This window comes from Ornithodoros turicata, chromosome 9 (genome assembly GCF_037126465.1).
Source record: "Ornithodoros turicata isolate Travis chromosome 9, ASM3712646v1, whole genome shotgun sequence".
NCBI classification, from domain to species: Eukaryota; Metazoa; Arthropoda; class Arachnida; order Ixodida; family Argasidae; genus Ornithodoros; species Ornithodoros turicata.
The window spans coordinates 39792581-39814354 of record NC_088209.1 but is presented as its reverse complement, the minus strand read 5'-3'; the positions used below and the strand labels follow the sequence as shown (position 1 = coordinate 39814354).

Genomic DNA, 21774 nt, shown 5'->3' with positions numbered 1-21774 from the left:
GCGGAAGACAACGTGTCCAAGCAACTCGTATAGCCCGCCACCAAGTTGCTGGCGTCCTCGACCGGAATCGATCCCACTACCTTGAGACCAGGAGGCGGACACGCTCGACTTGCAGAAGACAAAGGCTAGCTATATTCTCATATGGCATCTTCAAAGGCTCCATCTTCAGAACGAACAGACCTCCTTTAAGATTGCCGCATTTTTCTTCTCTCGAAGGTCCCATTCCGCGGCCGTTCGTTGGACCTGACTCTGTCTCTTGTATAGTCTATATGATGGCCGCGAAAAGCGCGAGAAAAACAAGAAAAAAGCCAGGAGGGGCGTTTTCTCTGGAATAATCATCCGGCTCCATAGAGAGGTGCACTTCTTGCATAGAGAGACGGGTCATTGCAACCTACTATATTGTAGAGGGAGGAGAGAAAATGGTTGCTTTCTTACAATAGCTCTTCTCTATATCGTAAGGGGAAGAGAGAGAGAGAGAGAGAGAGAGAGAAAAGAAAACTGTTTTTTCAACATCGCCGTTTCCTGCTCGCGAGTGAGGAATTTTTTCGCAGAACAGAATTGTGCCGCGCCACTTGATCGAGAGGGTGAGCTCCCTTTCTAAATTTAGACCGAATTAATGCCGCCAATGTGGAACAAAGAGCGTGTGGGTTGGCTACGGAGGCACGCCGTTTCGTGCTAGGTTCCATACTACGGATATTTCTACGTTCGCTTTAACTGTTTTGTCTCTCTTTCCCTCTCTCTTTTTTAAGATTCCTCCGAATGCATCTGGAATGTTCCGGGAAAGAGGCGAACGAGATTGGCCATCGACTTTTCCTCGTGTAAATTGCTCAAGGAACAGTGATGTCCTGCACAGTACTGGTGATCGAAGAGTGTGCCTGGCCAGAGAGTGTGGAGTAGGCAGGCGTTTAAGGAGGGGTTAGCGTAGGTTTGTTTGCTTGCCACTCCTGAAGTCCAGGTCTACAGGAGCCATATCAAGCACTCTTTTGATCCATTAAATAAAGTGCACCCCAACAACACCGAATATCCTCTGGATGTACGAATAATGTCCAAAACGAATTCGTACGTCCGACGAACATCTGAGGGATATCCATCGGACGTACGAATTCGTTAGGACATTATTCGTACATCCAGAGGATATTCGGTGCTGTTGGGGCACCGATCGATGCCACAGATAGACAAACCGACGTTATAGCATTCATCTATCTATAAGAGGACTTCCGTCGGGTGAAGAAAGTTGTGGGATTTGGCACATGTAACTGGGTACATTACCCAATACAGATCCAAAACAAATGTGTTTTTGGCAGGCTGTGACTGGATGCGCCATGGGACGATGCGGCTGGCACTGCTTCCACTCTTCATCGCCATCAGGGCGCTTCTTGCCGCTGCTGGTAGGTGGCACGCCGTAGTGTACAATAGCACGCTATAATACAGTATAGTACCGTATAAGCAACCAATGTACCGTTTCAGGCGGTGGCAACAAATTCCCCAGGTTCGCTCTGGGAGGCATCAGTGAGATCGTAGTGCGTGTCAAGGAAGGACCCACACCTTTAGGTAAGCGACTCATACCGGCCTACGATCATGCGTATATATACGTAAATTCACAAGAGCCACATCTCCACGGAATATTCTAGCGGAAGGAAGTTCTGCCGCGTCTTATGTCGAACATTCGCACTGACTGCAGACGACCGCATCGGTCCTCTCGTCTGCCACGAAGGCACATGTCGTCTGCTACGAGAACGAAGGGACATGACGTTGGGTGCTCGTGCACACGTGACAGCAGAAAATAATAACGCTTCGCGCATCTTCCGCCGGAGTATTCTCGGGAATGTCGTTCGTGTGAATACACGGTATAATTGTGCTTCCTATACGCGAGTCATTTTGTTTCAAAGTCCTCCCAAATGTTCCCATAGGCCAGCCTTTGTACCGGTTGCGAGGTGAAGATGCGGACGGCGACAAGCTTACGTTTGGAGCCCTGGGACCGGAAGAGTTGCTTCGCTTCCACAGGGTCAGCGACACGGAGGCCGATGTCTACCTGCGACACGAGCTGGACAGAGAGGTATTCTCTTCACCTACTCCGCCATAATAGCCTTCAAATTTGCAGACGATGGCCCTACATTCAGTGGTGCGACATGTTCCGAAGTCCGACTAAAAAGAAAGCGTCACTATATCTAAACCCAAGTGTTCCGAGCTTTACTAACAGCCGAATTCTCCAATGGTCCTCGACTCAACCCCCCGCCTCGGCTATACAGTGAGCGTAGGAAAGACGCGCTCCTCCACTTGGGGAGCCATTGCGCTTGAAGGAAACCTCTCGGGGGGCGTTTTGAGTGAGGGCCGTCCATTCATGAAGCACAAAACAAGAGGGAGTGGAGGATTGAGTCGAGGATCGTTTAAGAATATGGTACTAAACTTAGCGCTTTCCTTACATGGACGCAAGAGAGAAGCCCCGGTAACTCGGTCGATAGTTAGCCGACCGAGTTACTGGGACTATATAGTCGGCGTAGTTCGAACTACGCCGAGTATATAGTCCCGGTATAGTATAGTATAGTCCCGGTATAGTCCCGGGAGCAATCGCTCCCGGCCGAGGATGGGAGCGAGACCTCCCTCAGAGTGAATCTCCTCCATCTGTGAACGACTTATTAACTCTGTTACAAGTATTTGCAGAGCGCCCTTTCTTTATCGCAGGTGAAAGACTCGCACACCATTGTATTGACGTTGACGGATGGACGGCTTCCAGAAGGGCAATACGTGAGTGTTTCTCCTGCGTACAGTATTTTACCTCCCCTTGAAATACACGTTTCGTTACCAGATCACGCAAACTATGGTCATTATTGTGGACGACATCAACGATAACGAACCAGTGTTCAAGCAGTACAAGGCCACCATCACCATCCCGGAGGTATGTCACTGGCGGGACGACGTAGCCCGTAAGGGCGCTGGTCCCACCGCACTTAATTATAAGAACGGTTGTCAACGCTGTTACACATGCAGGACGCAGCGCCCCATGTGATCGACACAATCGAAGCAGTAGACAGGGACCAAGGACCTTTCGGACAAGTCATTTACCAGTTGCAAGTAAGTCAAGCGACGAGAAAAAAAAAAAAAAGACTGATGCTTTGGTGTGTCACGCTTCTTAATGACCTTTTCCTGACTGGGGCGACAAGTGCCCACAAACAATTGCCGCTTTGTCATAATATCATGTGAAAGAACCTGTAACGTGCACGCGTTGCTGTGGCGGCAGTTCTGTGGGGTTTCTTTAAAAGCAGACGACAGCAGAGCGAGAAGTCGTCTGCTCCGGTCAATCACTGCAGGCGATTTCGAACACACGCGGGATTGGCAAACTCTTAACGGCTACGTCACGTCGTTGGAGCGACGCGAGCACATGCACGACCAGGCATTGTTTACTCTAGATGGCGTTGCGTAAGAACGCGCCAACTTCACAGATGATACCTGATTATTGCGTAAACTTGACATGAGAAGTATGCCATTGTTTGACCATACTATAGGCTTTTGCGGTGCATGGACTCGGTATGCACCAAGAAATATTGTCCCAGATCGGTGCACTTCAATTTAAGTGCTCGCCCTTCGTCTCTGAGCAGTGCCAAACCTATGGTTGTGATATATGAAACTATATCGTAACCCGTTCTATATGTTCCACTGACAGAATAATGAAACGGAGACGACGTCCACGTTCTCAGTGCATCAGGAGCGGGGCAAGGGTGTCATCTCCCTCGTGGGGCCACTAGACTACGAACGGAAGTTCATCTACGAACTCCGTATTCTCGCCATTGTGAGTGGACATGCAGCGCACATGGAACACACAAAATGGAACTCATCCCGCAACTTTCACGCAGGATCGTGCCAACAGCGGACCGAGGCACACTGCCACGGCTGTGATTCTCGTCAAAGTGGACGATGTGGAAGATCAACCCCCAGTCTTCACTCAAATGCCTTCCGTCACTAGGGTATCCGAAGACCTGCCTTTGGTAAGATCATTGAACTAGACCAAGGCTGGCGACCATTACTTCATTCAGAAATGAATCCTTGAGCACACATATATGTACTCAGAGACAACGCAAGAGATAGAGGTATATCTCCGCCGGCGGTGACAGAATGCAGTGCGCAGATTGAGAGTATAAGGAATACGAGAAGCTAGTGGATGCCAGGTAGACGGGGAAGCCAATTCATATACGTTTCGCTAACGCATATTTTACGCAAGTACGTCGTCTCCGACGGCTGTTTTCGCAGCATGATCAGCGCAGTTTGCAGCAACAATTTGAAGCATGTGGACGCACTACTTTGTTACTCGGAAGCGTCATGCGCCCGCATAAGCCAATCAGAGACGTCTTTAGATCTGTGGGCTGAGTTCACCTGTGGGAATTGACTTGTTCCCAAGTTTTGTTAAGCATGTCGTGCCCCCCCCTTTTTTCCCCTTATTTCCAGAGTTCTGCAAAGGCTCTGTAATCGCCACGGGTGATGCTATGCACTGTCCCCTTTTTTATAGCTCCTACAATCACGTAAAACAATGTGTCTCTCGCAGAATTCGGTTGTCATGACGGTAAAGGCCATCGACGGCGACCGCGGTGTCAACAACCCTATCACATATAGTATTCTGTCCGGCGGAGACGGACTATTCGCCATCGACCGTCACTCCGGTGTGGTGTCTGTCAAAGGGCGGCTGGATCGAGAAGCCACAGAAAACGGTGCCTTCATCCTTCGTATTCAGGTATGACCACGCGTGACGAAAAAGGACACTGTTCCACTTCATTCTATCAATTGATATATAGTTGTCAGCAATATTAGGGGTCTGCAATACGGGCAAAATTGAAAGATTTCATCCAGCGTTGTTTGGTGCGCAGGCCGAAGAGAAAGGAGCTGTGACGAGCACCGAGGTGACCGTCCTGTTGACGGACGTCAACGACGAGCCCCCCACGTTCCGCAGCAGGCACTACGTGGCGGAGGTCAACGAGAACGCCCAAGTCAACGTTCCCGTTAATTTCATCGGCGACAGCGTGCCTGAGGTGTACGACCACGACCAGGTGACTACGACGGTAATAATGAAGGCAGCACCTGCTCAATGGCTCTGCGTCTTACAGGGTTCCAATGGAACGTTCCAACTGTTCCTGGAAGGCGACCATGGCGTCTTTCAAGTGACGCCCTCTGTGAGCGTCAACGAAGCCTCTTTCATGATTCGGGTCAACAACTCCGATTACTTGGATTATGAACGCGTCAAAGTCATCAAGTTTCGCGTACGTCGTTTCTTCTTTAGTATCGACAGCACCTCGTGCAACCAATGGGGTTTTCCTCGACAGGTCGTTGCCAAGGAGATGGTCACAGTCCAGCCAAAGACGTCCACTGCAGATGTGACGGTGTACGTTAGAGACGCCAATGACAACTTCCCGCTGTTCAGGGAGGACCTGTACCGCGCGATTATCCCCGAGAACGCCCCGGCGGGTACTGTGGTCGCCGTGGTCAAGGTACGTCGTGGTAATGTCTCTGTGTGAGCGGTAAGCATAACGGTGACTTCCGCTGCCAGGCCGAAGATGCTGACTCGGAGGGCTCAGCGGGTATTCGGTACACCAGCATCAGAGGGCAAATAGCGGACAGGTGGGTTCTTGAACGGCTCGTTGTAAACGTCAATGACTTCTACTGCAAAGCATAAACGTGGCTGGCATGTAATGTTTCGTCCATCAACGCATTTCATTGCTACAAAATCAGCAAATTGGCATCAAAGTGGAAGCACTGCTTTTGAGGCTGGCTGCCTAAAGCATCTCAAACGGACTTAGCCCAGCATCAGCCAAAGTGGTAGTTACCAAAGTGACGTTTTCCTAATCTACGCAGGTTACGCCTGGATCCAGAGAGTGGTAAAGTGGTAGTGGCGACCTCTAGCCACGGTTTCGACCGTGAGACGACGTCAGAGTACTTCGTAACCGTCGAAGCACGAGACGAGAAAGGACGCGGAAACAGGAACACCGTGCAGCTGCACATCTTACTGGAGGACGTCAACGACAACCCTCCCCGGTTTTTGCTGCCCTCCTATGAAGCACGCATCAGAGAAAACGACCGAGGGTTTCGAACGCCGCTCGTTGTCAAGGTCAGTATAAGGAAAAAAAAGTCCATGTTAAATGTTGTTGCTTGTGTTGAAGAGGAGTTGTAGTTGTGGAGGGAATGTCCCGGAGGGCCGGGAGTGCTGGGTAGCTTCTCAAGCCGTGACCTCGTTCCAGGCTTCCTTGATAGTATTATGATACTTGTACAGGAAGATGTATAAGTTTGGATTGGCTGAGATATAAATCTATGGCCTGGTGTGATTCATTGGCAGTTCCTGTGGTAGTACTGCAGTGTTGTACCTGTCTGGAAGCTGCCCGAGTACTGTGCTGTCAGCATAACGTGTGTCAGCGTGGAATAGAAGCAAGAGAATGAGCAACACTTGGTCCTCAGAAATTCCAGCAACAACAGCAATCAAACGATGAATGATGAGGCCATGGGGTGTTTCCCCCCGTCTTTTGCAGCGGGACCCTACCCCGGTTCATGTGGTTGATAGGATGTGGTTGCTGGAAAGTCGTACGTGACGAAGAGCCCAGCGCTGGCGCGTGAGATTGCGCCGAGGTCCAGGAATCGTGGATACACTGAATTCCAACGTGCACTTCATGGGCTTCATTGTCAGCGTTTACTTATGTATCATTTTACAGCGATGCACCTTGTCCGTAACTGTTTCTGAGGACAGTAACGATTCATAATTCTATTCCATAGGCCATGGATGCCGACCAAGCGGGAACACAGAACAGCCAAGTCCGTTACCAGATTGTAGACGGTGACCTGGACAATAACTTCACCATCGATGCCACCATGGGACGCATCACACCGAGGCATCCTTTAGACTTCGAGGCCATACAGCAACATCGTGGTGACGTGAGGACGTTCACGCTCATTGTTCGCGCCTACGACCTCGGACATCCGAGTCTGTTCAGCAACGTTTCCGTCGTCATATACGTCCAGGACGCGAACGATCACGCCCCGGTCTTTTCCGCTGGCTTCCTGGCCAAGTCCGTTCCAGAAGACGTCAAAGAAGGCACGGCGCTCCTCAAGGTCCATGCCGAAGACGGTGACCACTCTCCGAGCAACAGTAAAATAGTGTACAGAATTCAAAACGGTGCTCAAGATAAGTTCGTTATCGACGCCTTAACAGGCGTGATCTCCGTCGCCCCGGGAGCCAATCTGGATCCCGACAGGACGTTCCCGAAGTCCCTCGTGTACAGCATGAACATCCTCGCCCTCGACGGTGGTCTAGGAGAACAGCAGAGGTGGTCCTCCGCAGTGGTCAATATTTCTATCTTGGACGTGAATAACAAAGTGCCAACCTTCGAAGACCCAGTGCCTGTGAACGTAGTAGAAAACAGCGCCATAGGATCGACGGTGGCGGTTCTTCGAGCTGCAGACCTGGACGAGAAGCCAGCACTGAAGTATTCGCTCTGCGAGGGAGAGGCCTTCAACGAAGACGGAGCATTAGTGAGCGCAGTTCGGGTGGATAAACTGGTGCGCGTCGCTCCTGCAGATGGAAAGTTGACGGTGAAGAGTTCGTTGGACAGAGAGCAGGTGGAGCTTCTAAAAGTGTGCGTTCGCGTCGAAGATACGGCTGCTGCCACTCCAGGACAAACGGCGACTGGTCAGTACTCACGCTTACGTCATAGTAGCCTGCATGAATTTCACTTGCGTGACGAGCACCACTTACGTTAAAAGGCAGAAAAAAAAAAATTACGCTCGTATTTGAGCATCAGCAGCTGAGCACAAGGTACATCAACTTCGTTCTAGTTCTCAGGAAAGTCTTGAAGGAGTGACAAATGAGATCAGGTGACGGGGCACCGTTATCAGACCTACAAGCATACTGATTATACTGGTCTGGGCGTATTAGGTTACATAGTGTGATGAGAGGTGCCTTGGAATACGCACGAACAGTCGCGTGGCAGTATTGCTTGCACTACCGCTCCTGGTAGGATTTTTAATCCTTCTAAAAAAATTAAATTAAAAAAATTATCTAGGAATACAGCCAGGAGAAATAGCATGTGACCAGGTTGCTTATTAAAAATCTGTAAAGACAAGTTCCTTTCGTTTGCTAGGGAATACATAATTGTGTGGCGGTGATTGCAAAACTATACAGACAGCATATTCCTCGATGACAGCGTTTCCTTCAGAAGGACTGGCGAACCCGAGCTGAAGTCTTCAAAGAAACGCTGCCAACGTGAAATCGATCGCTGGCCACTGTTCCTTGTGCATACAGTCTGAGGCTTTTTGAGTCGACCTTTGTGACAGAGTTGTCCGTTTTCAGCTACCTTAACAGTGAACGTGCTGGACGTGAACGACAACAGCCCCATCTTCCGGAAACCATTCTACCGGCAGACGGTCACCGAGAACTCCATTGCGGGCGCCCCCATCGTCACTGCCAGGGCCACGGATTCTGACAAGAATCGCACTATCACCTACTCTCTCGTGGGCAACAAGGACTACATGGCACTCGTTGACATCGACCCAAAGACTGGTAGGCGCGCTCCTCCTGTAAATACTAGATGACCGAGTGACTGAGTTGGTTTTCTTTCGTTGTCTCCAGGAGAGGTGGTGGTGAGTGGCAGGATTGACCGGGAACTGCACGGCTGGATTAACTTGACGCTACGAGCTACCGACTCCGGGCTTCCTCCCCTGTCTGGAAGCACGCAACTCCAGATACAGGTCCTCGACGAGAACGACAATAACCCCATCTTCAAAGCGGGGCCCACGGAGTTCGTCATCCAAGAGGACGCCAACGTGGGCACCGCCGTGGCCAGTCTGGAGGCGATCGACGCGGACGTCGGGGAATACGGTAGGGTGACTTACGCCCTCGACCAATCTGGTTCTCAAGGGAAGTTCAAGATCGACAGGAACAGCGTGAGTAGTCCTCCAGTCGTCGACTCCAGTATGTAGAATGATTCGTCCCGGGCACGTAAGGGATATGAAACGCTCGTGGTATGCGCAGGGTACTATCAGCGTGGCTGCGCCTTTGGACCGCGAAGAGAAGGCCTCGTACTCCATCATTGTCCAAGCCTGGGACAACTACGCCGCGGGATTTGGAACGGACGAAAGCCGACGAACGTTCAAGCAGATTACCGTTCGCGTGAAAGATGTCAACGACGAGACACCCGTCTTCGTTCAGCCGCCGCAGTGTGCCTCCATTACCGAATTCCATAGGGTTGGAGATACGGTACTTGTGGCGTCGGTGACGGACGCCGATGAACCAGACACGCCAAACTCTCAAGTCGACTTCTTCATGGAACCAGGACAGGACTCTGGTAAGCTAAGTTAGCGGAAGCAAGAGCGGCAGTCCGACACAACAGATGATAATGATGATGATGATGGTTATAGCGTAAAAAGTATCTCCCTCTCTCTGTTTGTGAGTGTCCGCTTGCATGTTCGAGAACGCGCATTGGTGCACATACTCTTCTGCACCGTTCCTTGTGCAACCTACAGTTGTGTGCTCGATGTTGCAGACCTGTTTGAGGTGCAGACACAAGCTGGTAACCGCGGCCGTGTCCTGACACGATTCTCTATTCGGGGCCGCGTTGGCAATGCGTCCTTCGTTCTCCGAGCGCAAGACCGAGGATCACCTGTCAAGGCGGCCTTGCAGAAGTACACGGTGTGTGTCGCTGACGTCAATGACCACGCCCCTCTCTTTGTGATGCCGCCGCAGAACCACACCATACGCATACCTGAGGTTAGTTGAATGATCCACTATGAGGGTGCTCGATAAGAACTGACTTTTTCTTCGGCAGAACGCAACGCTAGGATCTCTGGTTGTAGAAGTCGGTGCCGAGGACGACGATTTTGGAAGCAACGCCGAAATTCGTTACCGGCTCAAGGACTTGCCGAACGGTCACTGGAAGACATTCAACCTGGATGAAAAGACCGGTCTCGTGACATTGCGGCGGCCGCTGGACCGCGAAACGCAGAAGTGGTACGAGGTAAGTCATGACGACCAGCTCCGGTGGCGCAGCGGTAACGCGTGCGCTTGGAGACTGGGAGGTCCGCGGTTCGAATCCGCGGGCCGGCTGTGCCGTCTGGGGTTTTTCCTGGGTTTCCCTCAGATGTGTAATAGGCGTATGCCGGCACAGTTCCCCTGAAGTCGGCCCATGGACGCAGCTATCCTCCCCCCGAGCGGATTCCGCTCGGTCTTCCACTTCACCCTTTCCTCTCCTCCTCTCCACCACCTTTCCCTTCCCGAGAAACATGCACCTATCTCGGCTCTCTCGGTAAAGACGTCTCTGTTACAAGGCGATGTACCGTACTTTGTACTTCTTCACTAGGAAACTCCCCTCGTCTCTCACTTTTTCATGCACTCTCTCTCCATCTGTCCGCGTCTTTACTGCGCTCATAGCCACAGTTGCCTCGCGGTGCTAACATGGAATCGAAAAATAAGAAACTACTACGAAACTCACTGATTTGGAATTAAAACTAAAAAACTGTCGTCTTACGTGTGTTCAGATCCGGGTGGAAGCGTACGACCTTGGTCAGCCAACGTCCCTGTCCAGCGACTTGGACCTCACGGTGTTCGTGACCGACGTCAACGACTATGCCCCAGAGTTCACGGAAGATGTGGTAAGAATCTGCAACCAGCACCACAGTGGCGCCCGTCGATGAACACAAGCCCACCTTTTTCAGCACCACCTCACCTTCACGGAGAACTTGAGTCCGGCCACAGAGAGTTACAAGCTCATCAGCACCATCGATCGTGATGACGATATGAGCACGATAAAGCCCATACCTTGCTACTACATCGTAGGTATGTTGACGCGAGAGGATGTTACAGACAACGCATGTAGACACGCCTCCTTGTTTTCCTTCCAGGCGGCAACGGCAAGGAGCGCTTCAACCTGGACATGTTCACGCACCAGCTCTGGGCAACCGAGAAACTCGACCGTGAAGAACGGGCGAACTACACGCTCATTGTGCAGGCGTCCGACGACTGTTTCCACACACCACGACCCGTCACGCAGTTCGACCCCAAAGACAACTCCCTGCTCCAAGTCGCCATTAAGGTCGAGGACGTCAATGACAACCCGCCACGATTCGTCAGCCCGATCTTCACTGGTGGTGTCGTGACCGAAGCTGACTTTGGAGTTGTCTTCATGTCTGTCAAGGTAAGAAGCCGACAAATGGGGCAGAGCCTTAGCTGACAGGTGTATAGTGAGTTCCTCTCGTTAATGGTACTGTAAACCAGTAGAGCTGCAATCTCAGAGAATTTATCTATTATACCTGAGCCGTCAGTACACTTACGTCACAATTGCGGTCATAGTTTTTTTTTATAGAAAATTAAAATTGAAAATTGCGGGCAACACTGTGTCGAAGTCGTCACCAACGGCGCATCGTTCGACAAGTGCGGTGGCAAAAAACTGCATTGCACGCGCATAACACTGTGTCTAAAACGAAAGACGCCTGCTACGTAGTAGACGCATGTGCGCCGATGGAACTTTGACTGGCGGCGGCGTCAGGCCCACTTTGCCACCGGCGGCGTCGGCGTCAGCGGCGCGAACAAACGCAAGCTAAAAACAGCACAAAACCGCAACTTAACGTCATCGGCATCAACAAAAACAAATTCGACTTCGCGACAGGGCTGTAATGCGCGTTTTCGCGTCCGAATACAGGTACGAATACGCCCTCGGCGCACCGGTTTGGAAAAGGCGGCGGCGTGCCGAATATTACCGCAGGTGGTGGCGCACATGTCTACAGTACGGATCCATCGTGAGCAGCAAGCCAGTTGGGAACATAGATCACTGTTGCTTGACGAATTGGGGATTATTTCCCACCAGACGTCGCCCCGAGCCGTTTTACCGCAATTTTACTCTCAAATTACAAATATTTAGCGTTCCTTGTCACATGTGTAACTTGTTGTGCTGGGTTTACAAGCAACAAGCTGTTAAACTACGCCCGCAACATAACCTGTCTTTCTGCTGCTTTACCGTACCTGTAAGAATGTTTCTCTCCCTGAAAGCGATCTTATACACATTTGCACTGGCGATGTTCCCAGGCCATTGACAACGACGAGGGCCTCAACAGCGTTGTGAGTTACTACAGAAAGGGCGACATCCGGAGAACACTGTCTGAGGGACTGGAATCATTGACGGGAGATCCTTTCCTCATCAACCACCGCACTGGAGAGATCAGTCTCAACTTCTACCCGCAGAAGGACATGAAAGGCTACTTCGACATGGAGGTGGTCGCCAACGACACCCACGGATTGGAGGATACTGCCAAAGTCTTTGTAAGCTTTACCCGTCTTTCAGAACGCACGTCGTGGTAAGGTTCGGTGCACATTGTGTCGAACGAGGTTCTAAAGCGACGGTCGCGTCCTTTCCAGTAGGTTTCGAAACTGCGGTGTAATTTTATTCCTTGTGGACAACTGACGACGGTATTGAAAATATCCCACGCGATATAGTTTGCGTAGATATTCGATGGAATACGTGACAAAGAGCGTACGCCGGATGCTGAGAGTATGCCGGAATTCTTTCTGCGGAAAAAGGTGAAAACGTCATTCCCTGCACCACCAATCAGAGCACGGCTTCGACAGAAGGGATGCCGCCGCCGTGCGGACGGCGCCTTCCTCCCCTGAGCCAACGCCACCTAACGGAAGTCCTGCTTAATGCCTCCTCTCCCTCTTTCGCTACATGGACACATAAAGTCATAATTCGTCTGCTATCGCGATATTCGCCGTTCTGCGACCTCAAGAAGCAGCAGCCCAAACAGCACAACATATTCGCCCAATATTGGACAAATCTTGGCAATGTCGGCCCAATATTGGACCAATACTGGTCCAGTAGTGCCAATATTGGGCCAAGATGTTGTGCCAAGGTGGTGTTGCCTGAGCGCTGCCCTTTCACTCTGACGTCACGCTGATGTTGTTGCCTGACGACACAAGTCGGCAGACGCCGAACATGGTGGTATCTGTTTCGTAGATGGGTTCCCGGATGCGACCAATGCTTTAACGCCTTGTGGTCTCGCGTACTGATCCAAACAGATAACTTCCAACCTTCCTCCGCAGATCTACTTGTTGAGAGAAGACCAGAGGGTCCGTTTCGTGTTACGGCTGACGCCAGAAGAATTCAGGGACAAGTTAGAAGAGTTTAGAGAGTAAGCTGCCCTCCTTGCAAAACCGCGTGCTGTTTCTCATTTTTTGTCTTCCTGAAAGGGTCTTGGCGAATATAACCGGAGCCATCGTCAACATCGACGAGTATAAGGTCCACGAAAACGAAGACGGCTCCGTCGATCGAACCAAGTATGTCGCCTTCGACACCCGCAATACTATTCCTTCTCGAAGATGCGCCGGAAAGCTAACGTGGAACGCTTTCTTTGCAGAACTGACCTGTACTTGCACTTTGTCAATAAAGAAGACAACTCCATCATGGCCGTATCCACAGCCTTAACGTGAGCCCAATGCGCCTTTCACGTACCGGAGAAAAACGAGGTACTTACTATCTAGATTCCATTGCAGACTTATTGACAAAAACATCGAGTTCCTGGACAAGCTGTTCAAGGAGTTCAACGTGCTGTACAGCGAGGTACGTGTTCCATACCTTCATGGAACCAGTTCGCGTTTAGACGGTCTGTTCCGTATACAATGACCCCTCGTTATTATGACCATGGTTGTTCTCGAAAATGTTGGTCATAATGCGGAATTGTCATATTAACGGGGGGATTTGCAGAGGTTTCACTGCATTGTTCCCCAGGAGTATGGTCGTAAAGCGCGTATGTCAGATTATCGAGGGTCATATTAACGAGGGTTCACTGTACATTTAAAAACATTTACAGTTAGTCATAAGCTAGAGGTTATGTATATGATGTCTTGTACGCAGCCAGCAGACGCTTTGAGCGAGCGCGAGGAAGACCAGATGAGGACGTGGCTCATCGGCCTCTCAGTTTTCCTCTCCGTTATGTTGGTGCTCGTCATCTCGCTGTGCATGGCCCAGAGGAGTCGGTAGGGACATTTTCGGGACATTTTCAGTGGACTCCATGTCGTACTTTTCTGGTCCTTCCAGTTGGAAATTCCCAGTAATGATCTGCCCCAATAATATATGGCTGTCTCTTTGCAGATACGAGCGGCAACTGAAAGCAGCTACTGCCACGGCTTTTGGTAAGCCCTGTCAAAACGCCTCGCTGGGCATTAAACAAAAAGAAATGTCCTTCGCAGGTTCCCGCGAAACCGCATTGAGTCGCATGGATGTGCCAAACACCAACCAGCATTCGGTGGAAGGGTAAGTGACGACTGAAAAGGTTTTCGAAGATAGTTAAAACCTTCAAATTGCTTCAAAGCTGAACGCAGCTGCTATAGCCTGATGTCCTCCTTTACTCCAGTCTAGTATTCACTCCAGTCTAGTATTTGGGCACTGTAGTCGTCTCCCAAAGGGACCTGTGTCCAGGGAAACACATCCTCTAAGTCGCCGGCCGAGGATTCCTGCAACGGTCGTGGTAGTGCCCCACGTATTCATGGAGACTAGAGACCAGTGTCCATCTGGAGTCAAACTGCAGTGTGGATTCACATGTTGCCCCTTGGACATAAAAACCGCGCATAGTTGACGATGATTACGCTCATATATGTAGTGCAATGCCTATTGGCTCCCATAGATGGGACAGAACAACCTATCATATATTCGAATGCTCTGCACGGGGATAAGGTGCTCTAAAAGAAGGTCAGACACATTTTCGCGCGTGACGCGATACCTACTTCGCGCACACACTTCCGCTGCCCCACAGTAAATAATTTATGCCAGGGACACGTACGAAAAAAAATCATGGTTGCCAAGCACGCAAACTTTCGTCTTCATGCATTTCTTATGCGCTATACCGACGTAAACACGACGCGGTCTGCTGATGGTTGTGTAATAGCATCCGCATAGGGGCGCTTGCCGACATGAGTTTGTTTCGATTTCCTTACGTCGCTAGCGCCCCTAGGCGGAAGCTGCGCACAACCGTTGGCAGACCGCCGCGTGTTTACATCGGTGTAGCGCGTAAGAAATGCACGAAGACGAAAGTTTGCGTGGTCGTATTTATTTTGTTACGCAGTGCCCGGTAACCACGATGTTCTCGTATGTTTCTCTGGCGCAAATTATTCACCCAGTGCGAAAATGTGACTGACCTTTTAGAGCAACCACTCCGTACCTCTCCAGGATGGTGACGTCATGGTCTCTTGCAGATCGAACCCCATCTGGATGCATTCCTACGACAACGAGTGGTACAAAGAAGACGAAGAAGCCAGGTGAGACCAGAGGGACAACGTATTTTCTCCAACGGCCTCTTAGTACACTCGAAGAAGAAAGGGTGTAAAAAGGGAGTAACTTCTATAGTTACCACCCAGGTCAACATAGAGTCTGATAAAGGGTGGTAAAAGAAATTGTCATATTGTTGCGAGAGGCACAGCGTCAGGATGGTAATGATTTAATGACGGAATGATAATGCGCGTGACAGGCGTCGCGTGCGGTGAGTCCTCATTCTCGTCGTCACAATACCCCCCCCTCCCGAAGTCGTGACCTCCCGGGCACGGCGGGCAAGGTGACGTGACAACGGAGATGAACAATGGTCAAGAGACAGTGGTGGAAGATGGAGTCGGCGGCGCGGATGCTAACGGGTTGAAAGATGGCGGCGACATGGACAACACGGCACAGGGCTTGGCAACGATGTTCGGCAATGATGTGGACGTTGGGGTGATGGGGCGATGGGGACGCTGTGCTGCTCGCTGGAAGGTCGGTGGTCCGAGGGCGGGAGCTGAGCCATCACTGGGTGCTGCTGTCACGGGCGTCGGTTCTCAACGGGGCGGGGGGCTTCTGGTCAGGTCAGGTCGTCTTGGGTCTAGTTCTGTCGGCAGGTCGGGGCTGGGGTGTCGATGGCCATGGCATGGCGGTCGGGGCGAGCCAGCACCTCCACCAAATGCTGTTGCAAATGCAGCACCTCATCCGAATTGCTACAAAAAGGGCGTACGCCCCCTCGCTCACCGAATCAGAAGCGGTAACCCTATATCATTCCTCGGTGGGGGGTAAACTTTGCAACTTTTTAGGCACAACATATGCGACAATTATTACCTCCTAAAGGGTGTAACTCTTCCACACTTTTTTTCTGAGAGCGTACACTCTACGAAAAAGGGGTGTGAAAAGGTGGTAACTTCTATATAGTTACCAACTGGGTCAACATGGCGTCTGATAAAGGGTGTAAAAGGGGTGGTAAAAGAATTTGTCATATATATCCAAATTGCTACAAAAAGGGCGTACGCCCCCTTGCTCATCGAATCAGAAGCGGTAACCCTATCATTTCTCGGTGGGGGGTAAACTTTGCAACTTTTCAGGCACAACGTATGCGACAACTATTACCTCCTAAAGGGTGTAACTGTCCCACACTCTTTTCTGAGAGCGTACACTCTACGAAAAAGGGGTGTGAAAAGGTGGTAACTTCTATATAGTTACCAACTGGGTCAACATGGCGTCTGATAAAGGGTGTAAAAGGGGTGGTAAAAGAATTTGTCATATATATCCAAATTGCTACAAAAAGGGCGTACGCCCCCTTGCTCATCGAATCAGAAGCGGTAACCCTATCATTTCTCGGTGGGGGATAAACTTTGCAACTTTTCAGGCACAACGTATGCGACAACTATTACCTCCTAAAGGGTGTAACTGTCCCACACTCTTTTCTGAGAGCGTACACTCTACGAAAAAGGGGTGTGAAAAGGTGGTAACTTCTATATAGTTACCAACTGGGTCAACATGGCGTCTGATAAAGGGTGTAAAAGGGGTGGTAAAAGAATTTGTCATATATATCCAAATTGCTACAAAAAGGGCGTACGCCCCCTTGCTCATCGAATCAGAAGCGGTAACCCTATCATTTCTCGGTGGGGGATAAACTTTGCAACTTTTCAGGCACAACGTATGCGACAACTATTACCTCCTAAAGGGTGTAACTGTTCCACACTCTTTTCTGAGAGCGTACACTCTACGAAAAAGGGGTGTGAAAAGGTGGTAACTTCTATACAGTTACCACCCAGGTCAACATGGCGTCTGATAAAGTGTGTAAAAAGGTGGTAAAAGAAATTTGTCGTATATCCAAATTGCTACAAAAAGGGCGTACGCCCCCTTGCTCACCGAATCAGAAGCGATAACCCTATCGTTCGTGGCAATGGTTGGCGCACAACGTGCTATGCGGTGAAGTTCTGTTTTGAGAGTGAGGTCAGCATACATCATAAGACAGAACAGGTCTGGGCATGTCAGGACATTGCTCAACGAGCACTATCAAATGAAGAAAATTGCACGACTGCTTGACAATAAAGGAAAGCAATCACAAAGAAAGCACTTAAACGACGTGGAAAACATACACTCTACTTATTCGTAAAGTCCTCTGCATTTGTAAAGTGCAACCTTTTAGGCACAACATATCAATCAATCAATCAACCAACCAATCAATCTTCTATCATGTGATGAAAGGAGGACCCAGAAAAAGTTGTAAATACATATTACATATACACAGAACATATTACCTCCTAAAAGGTGTAACTGCTCCATCCTTTTTTTTTTCTAAGAGTGTCGAACGATGTCCTCGGTGAACATGTACCTTCTCTCCCGACCAGGAACGGCGGAGGCGGCGACAATAACTCTCTGGACGAGAACGCCGTCGTGGAGAGCGCGGGCTCTACGGAGCGGCACGCCCAGGACAGAGAATTCGAATCGGCCCAGATTCCCTGCTCGGAAGTGTACGTGTTGGGACAGAACATCACCATTCCCATCGGAACCACCGACCTCATCACCGCGGCCGAGAGGAACAACCTCAACAAGTATAACGGCGGTCCCTACCACGCCAACGTTTACCTGGGCAAGATGGGGACGCCCAACCGTGCCGGAAAACTGGAAGTGTCCGAACTGTGACACACGTGCCTTCGCGGCAACCGAGAGAGATTGTGCTGCTTGTACAGACATTTATAAAGTGCCACACCCATCACCGTTCATCCCTTTTCCTGTAAGAAATTTCTCACGACAAATATATATTTCACTCATCATATTGTTCCGTGGACGTGTGTAATAAGTCGGCCTTGGAAATAAAGGAGCACTCTTAGAAATGAGGGGGAGTGGGGGGGGGGGGTAATGGCAGGATAGGTTTGCCGTTGTTGGTCACACAGAAGTGGGCGTGGTCACGACTATAGCAAAAAAATAAAAATAAAAACAATGGACGGACAGATGGAGGAGAGAGGAGGATGAAGGATGGGGATGCGGTGAGCGTGCACGAGTTCGTCGGGTAGAGCAAAGTATTAGATGGGTCGTTGAGCAAGGCCTGCCTTCTGCAGAAAGAGAATGAGGTTTTGGCGGAACGTTCGGCAGAAGAACCACCGGGGTAGAGGATGTCCGCTAGCGTGCCCGAGGTGGTGCGAGGGAGATGGGCTCTTAGAAATGAACTTCACCGCATAGCACGCTCCTAGCCAACCATCGTCCCGAATGACAACGTTCTCGCCCCTGACTGGTTGAAAAAGAGGGGCGGAGCCTATTCTGTGCCGTGCATAATGGCACAAAATAGGCTCCGCCTCTCGTTTTCAACCAATCAGGGGCGAGAACGTTGTCATTCCGGACGACGGTTGGCTAGGAGCGTGCTATGCGGTGAAGTTCATTTTTAAGAGTGAGGGTTCGCGTTGATGGGTAGCGGCGGCATGGTCGAGTGGGCTTTCTTTTCCCAAGATTTTCAAGACTTACGTCGGCACGGTTCCCCCTGAAGTCGGCCCAGGACGCATACTAACCCCGATGTCTCCCGCTCCTTCCTGCTATCCTCTCTCTACCTGTGCACGTCTGTGCACCATAACATAGCCCCACTTGATTCGCGACGCTGACGCGGAATAAAAAAATAATTGATGGACGCAGGACAGAAGGGAGGGTTATCGACGCTGCACTAGCCGATGCTTGCCGTAATGTCGATTGATGCTGATCTGGGTTGCCAGACAACTTCTAGCTGAAGATCCTGATTCCTAGCCGCAAATGAGAATAATAATAAAGATAGCGAAAGGGATGGTTAAGTAGCAAGCGAGCTCGTGGTAAGCGTCCATAATAGCGAAACCCCAAGACGAGGGGCAAGGAGGGACATACGAGAGGGTCATTTCCAAGCTATGCGAGAAGGCATATAGACGGGTGTCGTACCTGGAACAGGGGACTGCCTGGGTTCAAAACTGGTAAGCCACTTTTCCTTTGCAAAGCAACTTGGCGTTCTCGCAAGAAAATGGTGAGATTGCAGAGAGGTCATTTTAGAAAATCGTAAAAAAAAAAAAAAAAAAGAAAAGAAAAAAAAAAGGTCGTCTCTGTAACAACGCGAAGCAATCCTTTTGCACGAGGGTTATCATATTTGCAGAGGAAGTTATAGTTCCCGCGAAAATGTACTGAATCTAAAAATTGTCCGTAACAATAATAACTGTGCTCGTTACATTTTATAAAGGGTGTCCGGTGAGAAAGTGTCCTTGAATTTCTAAAAAAAAAGGAAAAAGTACGCGTGGTAAAAATTTGAGACTCGTTGTATGACACTCCTGAAGGTTTTTGCCACCGAAACAAGCGGTTTGCATGAGTGTACTTCATTAATTAGGCTAATTATCTTAATTGAACTAAAAAATTTGCCAAGGAAAGGTAACGTTTCTTTGCGTTAATGAAAGCCCGTTGCTACAATATGCTATTCCAATCGTAATTTAAAGTTTCTTCAGCTATTCTCCAATTATTCGACACCCGAAAACTTGATACCTCTGCAAGCAGACTTCTGGATTCCATCAGTGCCGGCACTATAGTATATCGGCAAGGCCGGAACACACTCCCACTGGGAATGGTAACAGCATGAGCAAAAAAGAAAAAAAAAAAAGGAGGGCGACGCATTTTGTGTCCGCAAGCTTATCTGTTCGCAGCCATCAGTTACTGATAATCAGCGACATCGGATGTTCTGTGTTGAACGAGCGCGCCTTGATAAGCCAAGGTTTCTCTTTTCTTTTTTTGTGGTTACCTCCCAAGCAGCACAATGTACTGAAAGTCGAGTGCAATAGGGGTGGACGGTATGTGTCTTATCAATGTTCTTTAGTTTCACCAGTTTGTTCAAGGCCTTCCACCTACCCGTCCACCCCTATTGCACTCGACTTTCAGTACATTGTGCTGCTTGGGCTGTCTTCGGGTGCCAAATTTTTGTGGAAACATTGTGAAAGATCCTGTATTTTTGTGACTAAAACAATGGGCTTTCTAATTAAAGCAAAAAGGTTTCATTTCCTTGGCAAATTTTTAAGTTCAATTAAACTAATTAGACTAATTAATGAGGTACACTCACAGAAAACACTTGTTTGGGTGGCAAAAACCTTCACAAGTGTCGTGCACAAGGTTTCCCATTTTTGTCTCACGTAGATTTTTTAAAAAATTTAATTACACTTTCTCACCGGACACCCTATAATAGATATAGGTATATTTAGACATTTTCCCACAAATGATATAAGTATAATATCATACCCTACACGTAACTGTAAAAAAAAAAATGCGTAAATGCGTACGCCTACCGTTTTCAACAAATCAGGGCAGATAACGATACGTGATGGTTGGTTAAGAGCGTGCTATGCGGTGAAGTTCATTTTTAAGAGCGTACACAGAGATCGCTGTGCGGCATGGAATGAGCACTAAACGTCGTCTCTGGCTTTCTTCTGCTTTTCGTTCTGGCAATCGTGATAAATGAGGACTCCAGCTTGCATCTCTTGAGTCCTGTTGCCGCTCAGCCGTCGAAATCGCCCCAAGGAAAGAGGTCATATTCATTTGATTTGGCGACACGCAAGAAAGCTAAAAGACGGAAAAGAAATCGCGCGATCCTCAGAAAGTAGTGCATGCTGCAGCATACAAAATGCTTTCTTTTATTTTCTCTCTCTCTTTCTCTCAAAATGCGCGTAGACGTTTCTGTAAGGAGGTACCTTGCTGCTGGAATGCGACGGATGCGCGCACGGTCATGAAGAATGTTCCCTGCAATTTTTTTGCTTTCAGATTAAAGGACAGCGGTTGATGACAATACACAAACATTAAGATTCGAACCCACACCTTCCGAGACAACTATACATTCTCTAACCGAAATATCCGCTAAACTTTTAAACTATTAGAATCCATTTCCTTGGAACTGACACTCATATCACTTTTCTTTTTTTGTCACATCAGTCTTATTGATCAGAGATGTTTTACAACGGGTGAGAAGCAGTCATCCGCTCCAGACCTCGCTATTGTACACTCTAAAAGGTGTTAAGGACTCTGGAGTACGAAGAGTTACTTTAGTCAGGCCTGTTCGTCGGTAAAGAGTATAAGTAACGCGCGTGTATGCGCGTGCAAGTTCCGAGTTGCGATTTCGAGCGCGTATCATCTCCCGCACAGTGAGACACCGTTTGTTTGCAGTGAATGAGTCCATGGAACGTGTTTGGGCGCTTTTGTAGTCTACGCAAGTGGTTCTCGGTTTATGCTATTCGAGGGAAGCTGTAACCGTGCCAGCACGCCTTCAAGGAACCCTAATGACACTGCGGGTAACTGTGTAGAGGCGGGTGAGGCGACCTATACAAGTCGTACGGGAAGCAAATTTTTCGACAAAAAGGAGAGGGTGCAGACCAACTGGTGCATGACGATTAAAAGAACAAAAACAGAGAGATACGGTGAGACGTAATTGTCTAATTAATGTACTTTATTTTATTATTTAATTTATTAATTAATAATGTAATTGCGTCCCGTGTCTCTCGGTTTTCGTTCTGTTAGCAAC

At 49.4% G+C, this 21774-nt stretch overlaps 1 protein-coding gene across 2 annotated transcripts in view; it reads left to right on the top strand.

Annotated features, from left to right (window-relative positions):
• Positions 1–18058, top strand: part of LOC135368904 (cadherin-23-like) — a 31112-nt gene extending 13054 nt beyond the window's left edge. The window contains exons 2-34 of one of the 2 annotated variants that reach the window (XM_064602458.1): positions 1305–1388; positions 1468–1551; positions 1911–2056; positions 2683–2745; positions 2807–2896; positions 2989–3072; positions 3662–3787; positions 3852–3983; positions 4538–4723; positions 4857–5036; positions 5094–5246; positions 5310–5474; positions 5534–5604; positions 5839–6091; positions 6748–7660; positions 8321–8530; positions 8600–8913; positions 9002–9314; positions 9513–9736; positions 9795–9983; positions 10504–10617; positions 10681–10801; positions 10867–11159; positions 12047–12280; positions 13058–13146; positions 13205–13291; positions 13372–13440; positions 13508–13574; positions 13869–13990; positions 14106–14146; positions 14204–14267; positions 15206–15268; positions 17621–18058. In XM_064602458.1, coding sequence (XP_064458528.1) covers positions 1316–1388; positions 1468–1551; positions 1911–2056; positions 2683–2745; positions 2807–2896; positions 2989–3072; positions 3662–3787; positions 3852–3983; positions 4538–4723; positions 4857–5036; positions 5094–5246; positions 5310–5474; positions 5534–5604; positions 5839–6091; positions 6748–7660; positions 8321–8530; positions 8600–8913; positions 9002–9314; positions 9513–9736; positions 9795–9983; positions 10504–10617; positions 10681–10801; positions 10867–11159; positions 12047–12280; positions 13058–13146; positions 13205–13291; positions 13372–13440; positions 13508–13574; positions 13869–13990; positions 14106–14146; positions 14204–14267; positions 15206–15268; positions 17621–17915 — 5628 coding nt within the window. In that variant the 5' untranslated portion in view covers positions 1305–1315 and the 3' untranslated portion in view covers positions 17916–18058. Of the gene's footprint in view, positions 1–1304; positions 1389–1467; positions 1552–1910; positions 2057–2682; positions 2746–2806; positions 2897–2988; positions 3073–3661; positions 3788–3851; positions 3984–4537; positions 4724–4856; positions 5037–5093; positions 5247–5309; positions 5475–5533; positions 5605–5838; positions 6092–6747; positions 7661–8320; positions 8531–8599; positions 8914–9001; positions 9315–9512; positions 9737–9794; positions 9984–10503; positions 10618–10680; positions 10802–10866; positions 11160–12046; positions 12281–13057; positions 13147–13204; positions 13292–13371; positions 13441–13507; positions 13575–13868; positions 13991–14105; positions 14268–15205; positions 15269–17620 lie in introns of both variants that reach the window. The other variant, XM_064602457.1, reaches the window with a different exon arrangement.
• The last annotated feature ends 3716 nt before the right edge of the window (positions 18059–21774 follow it).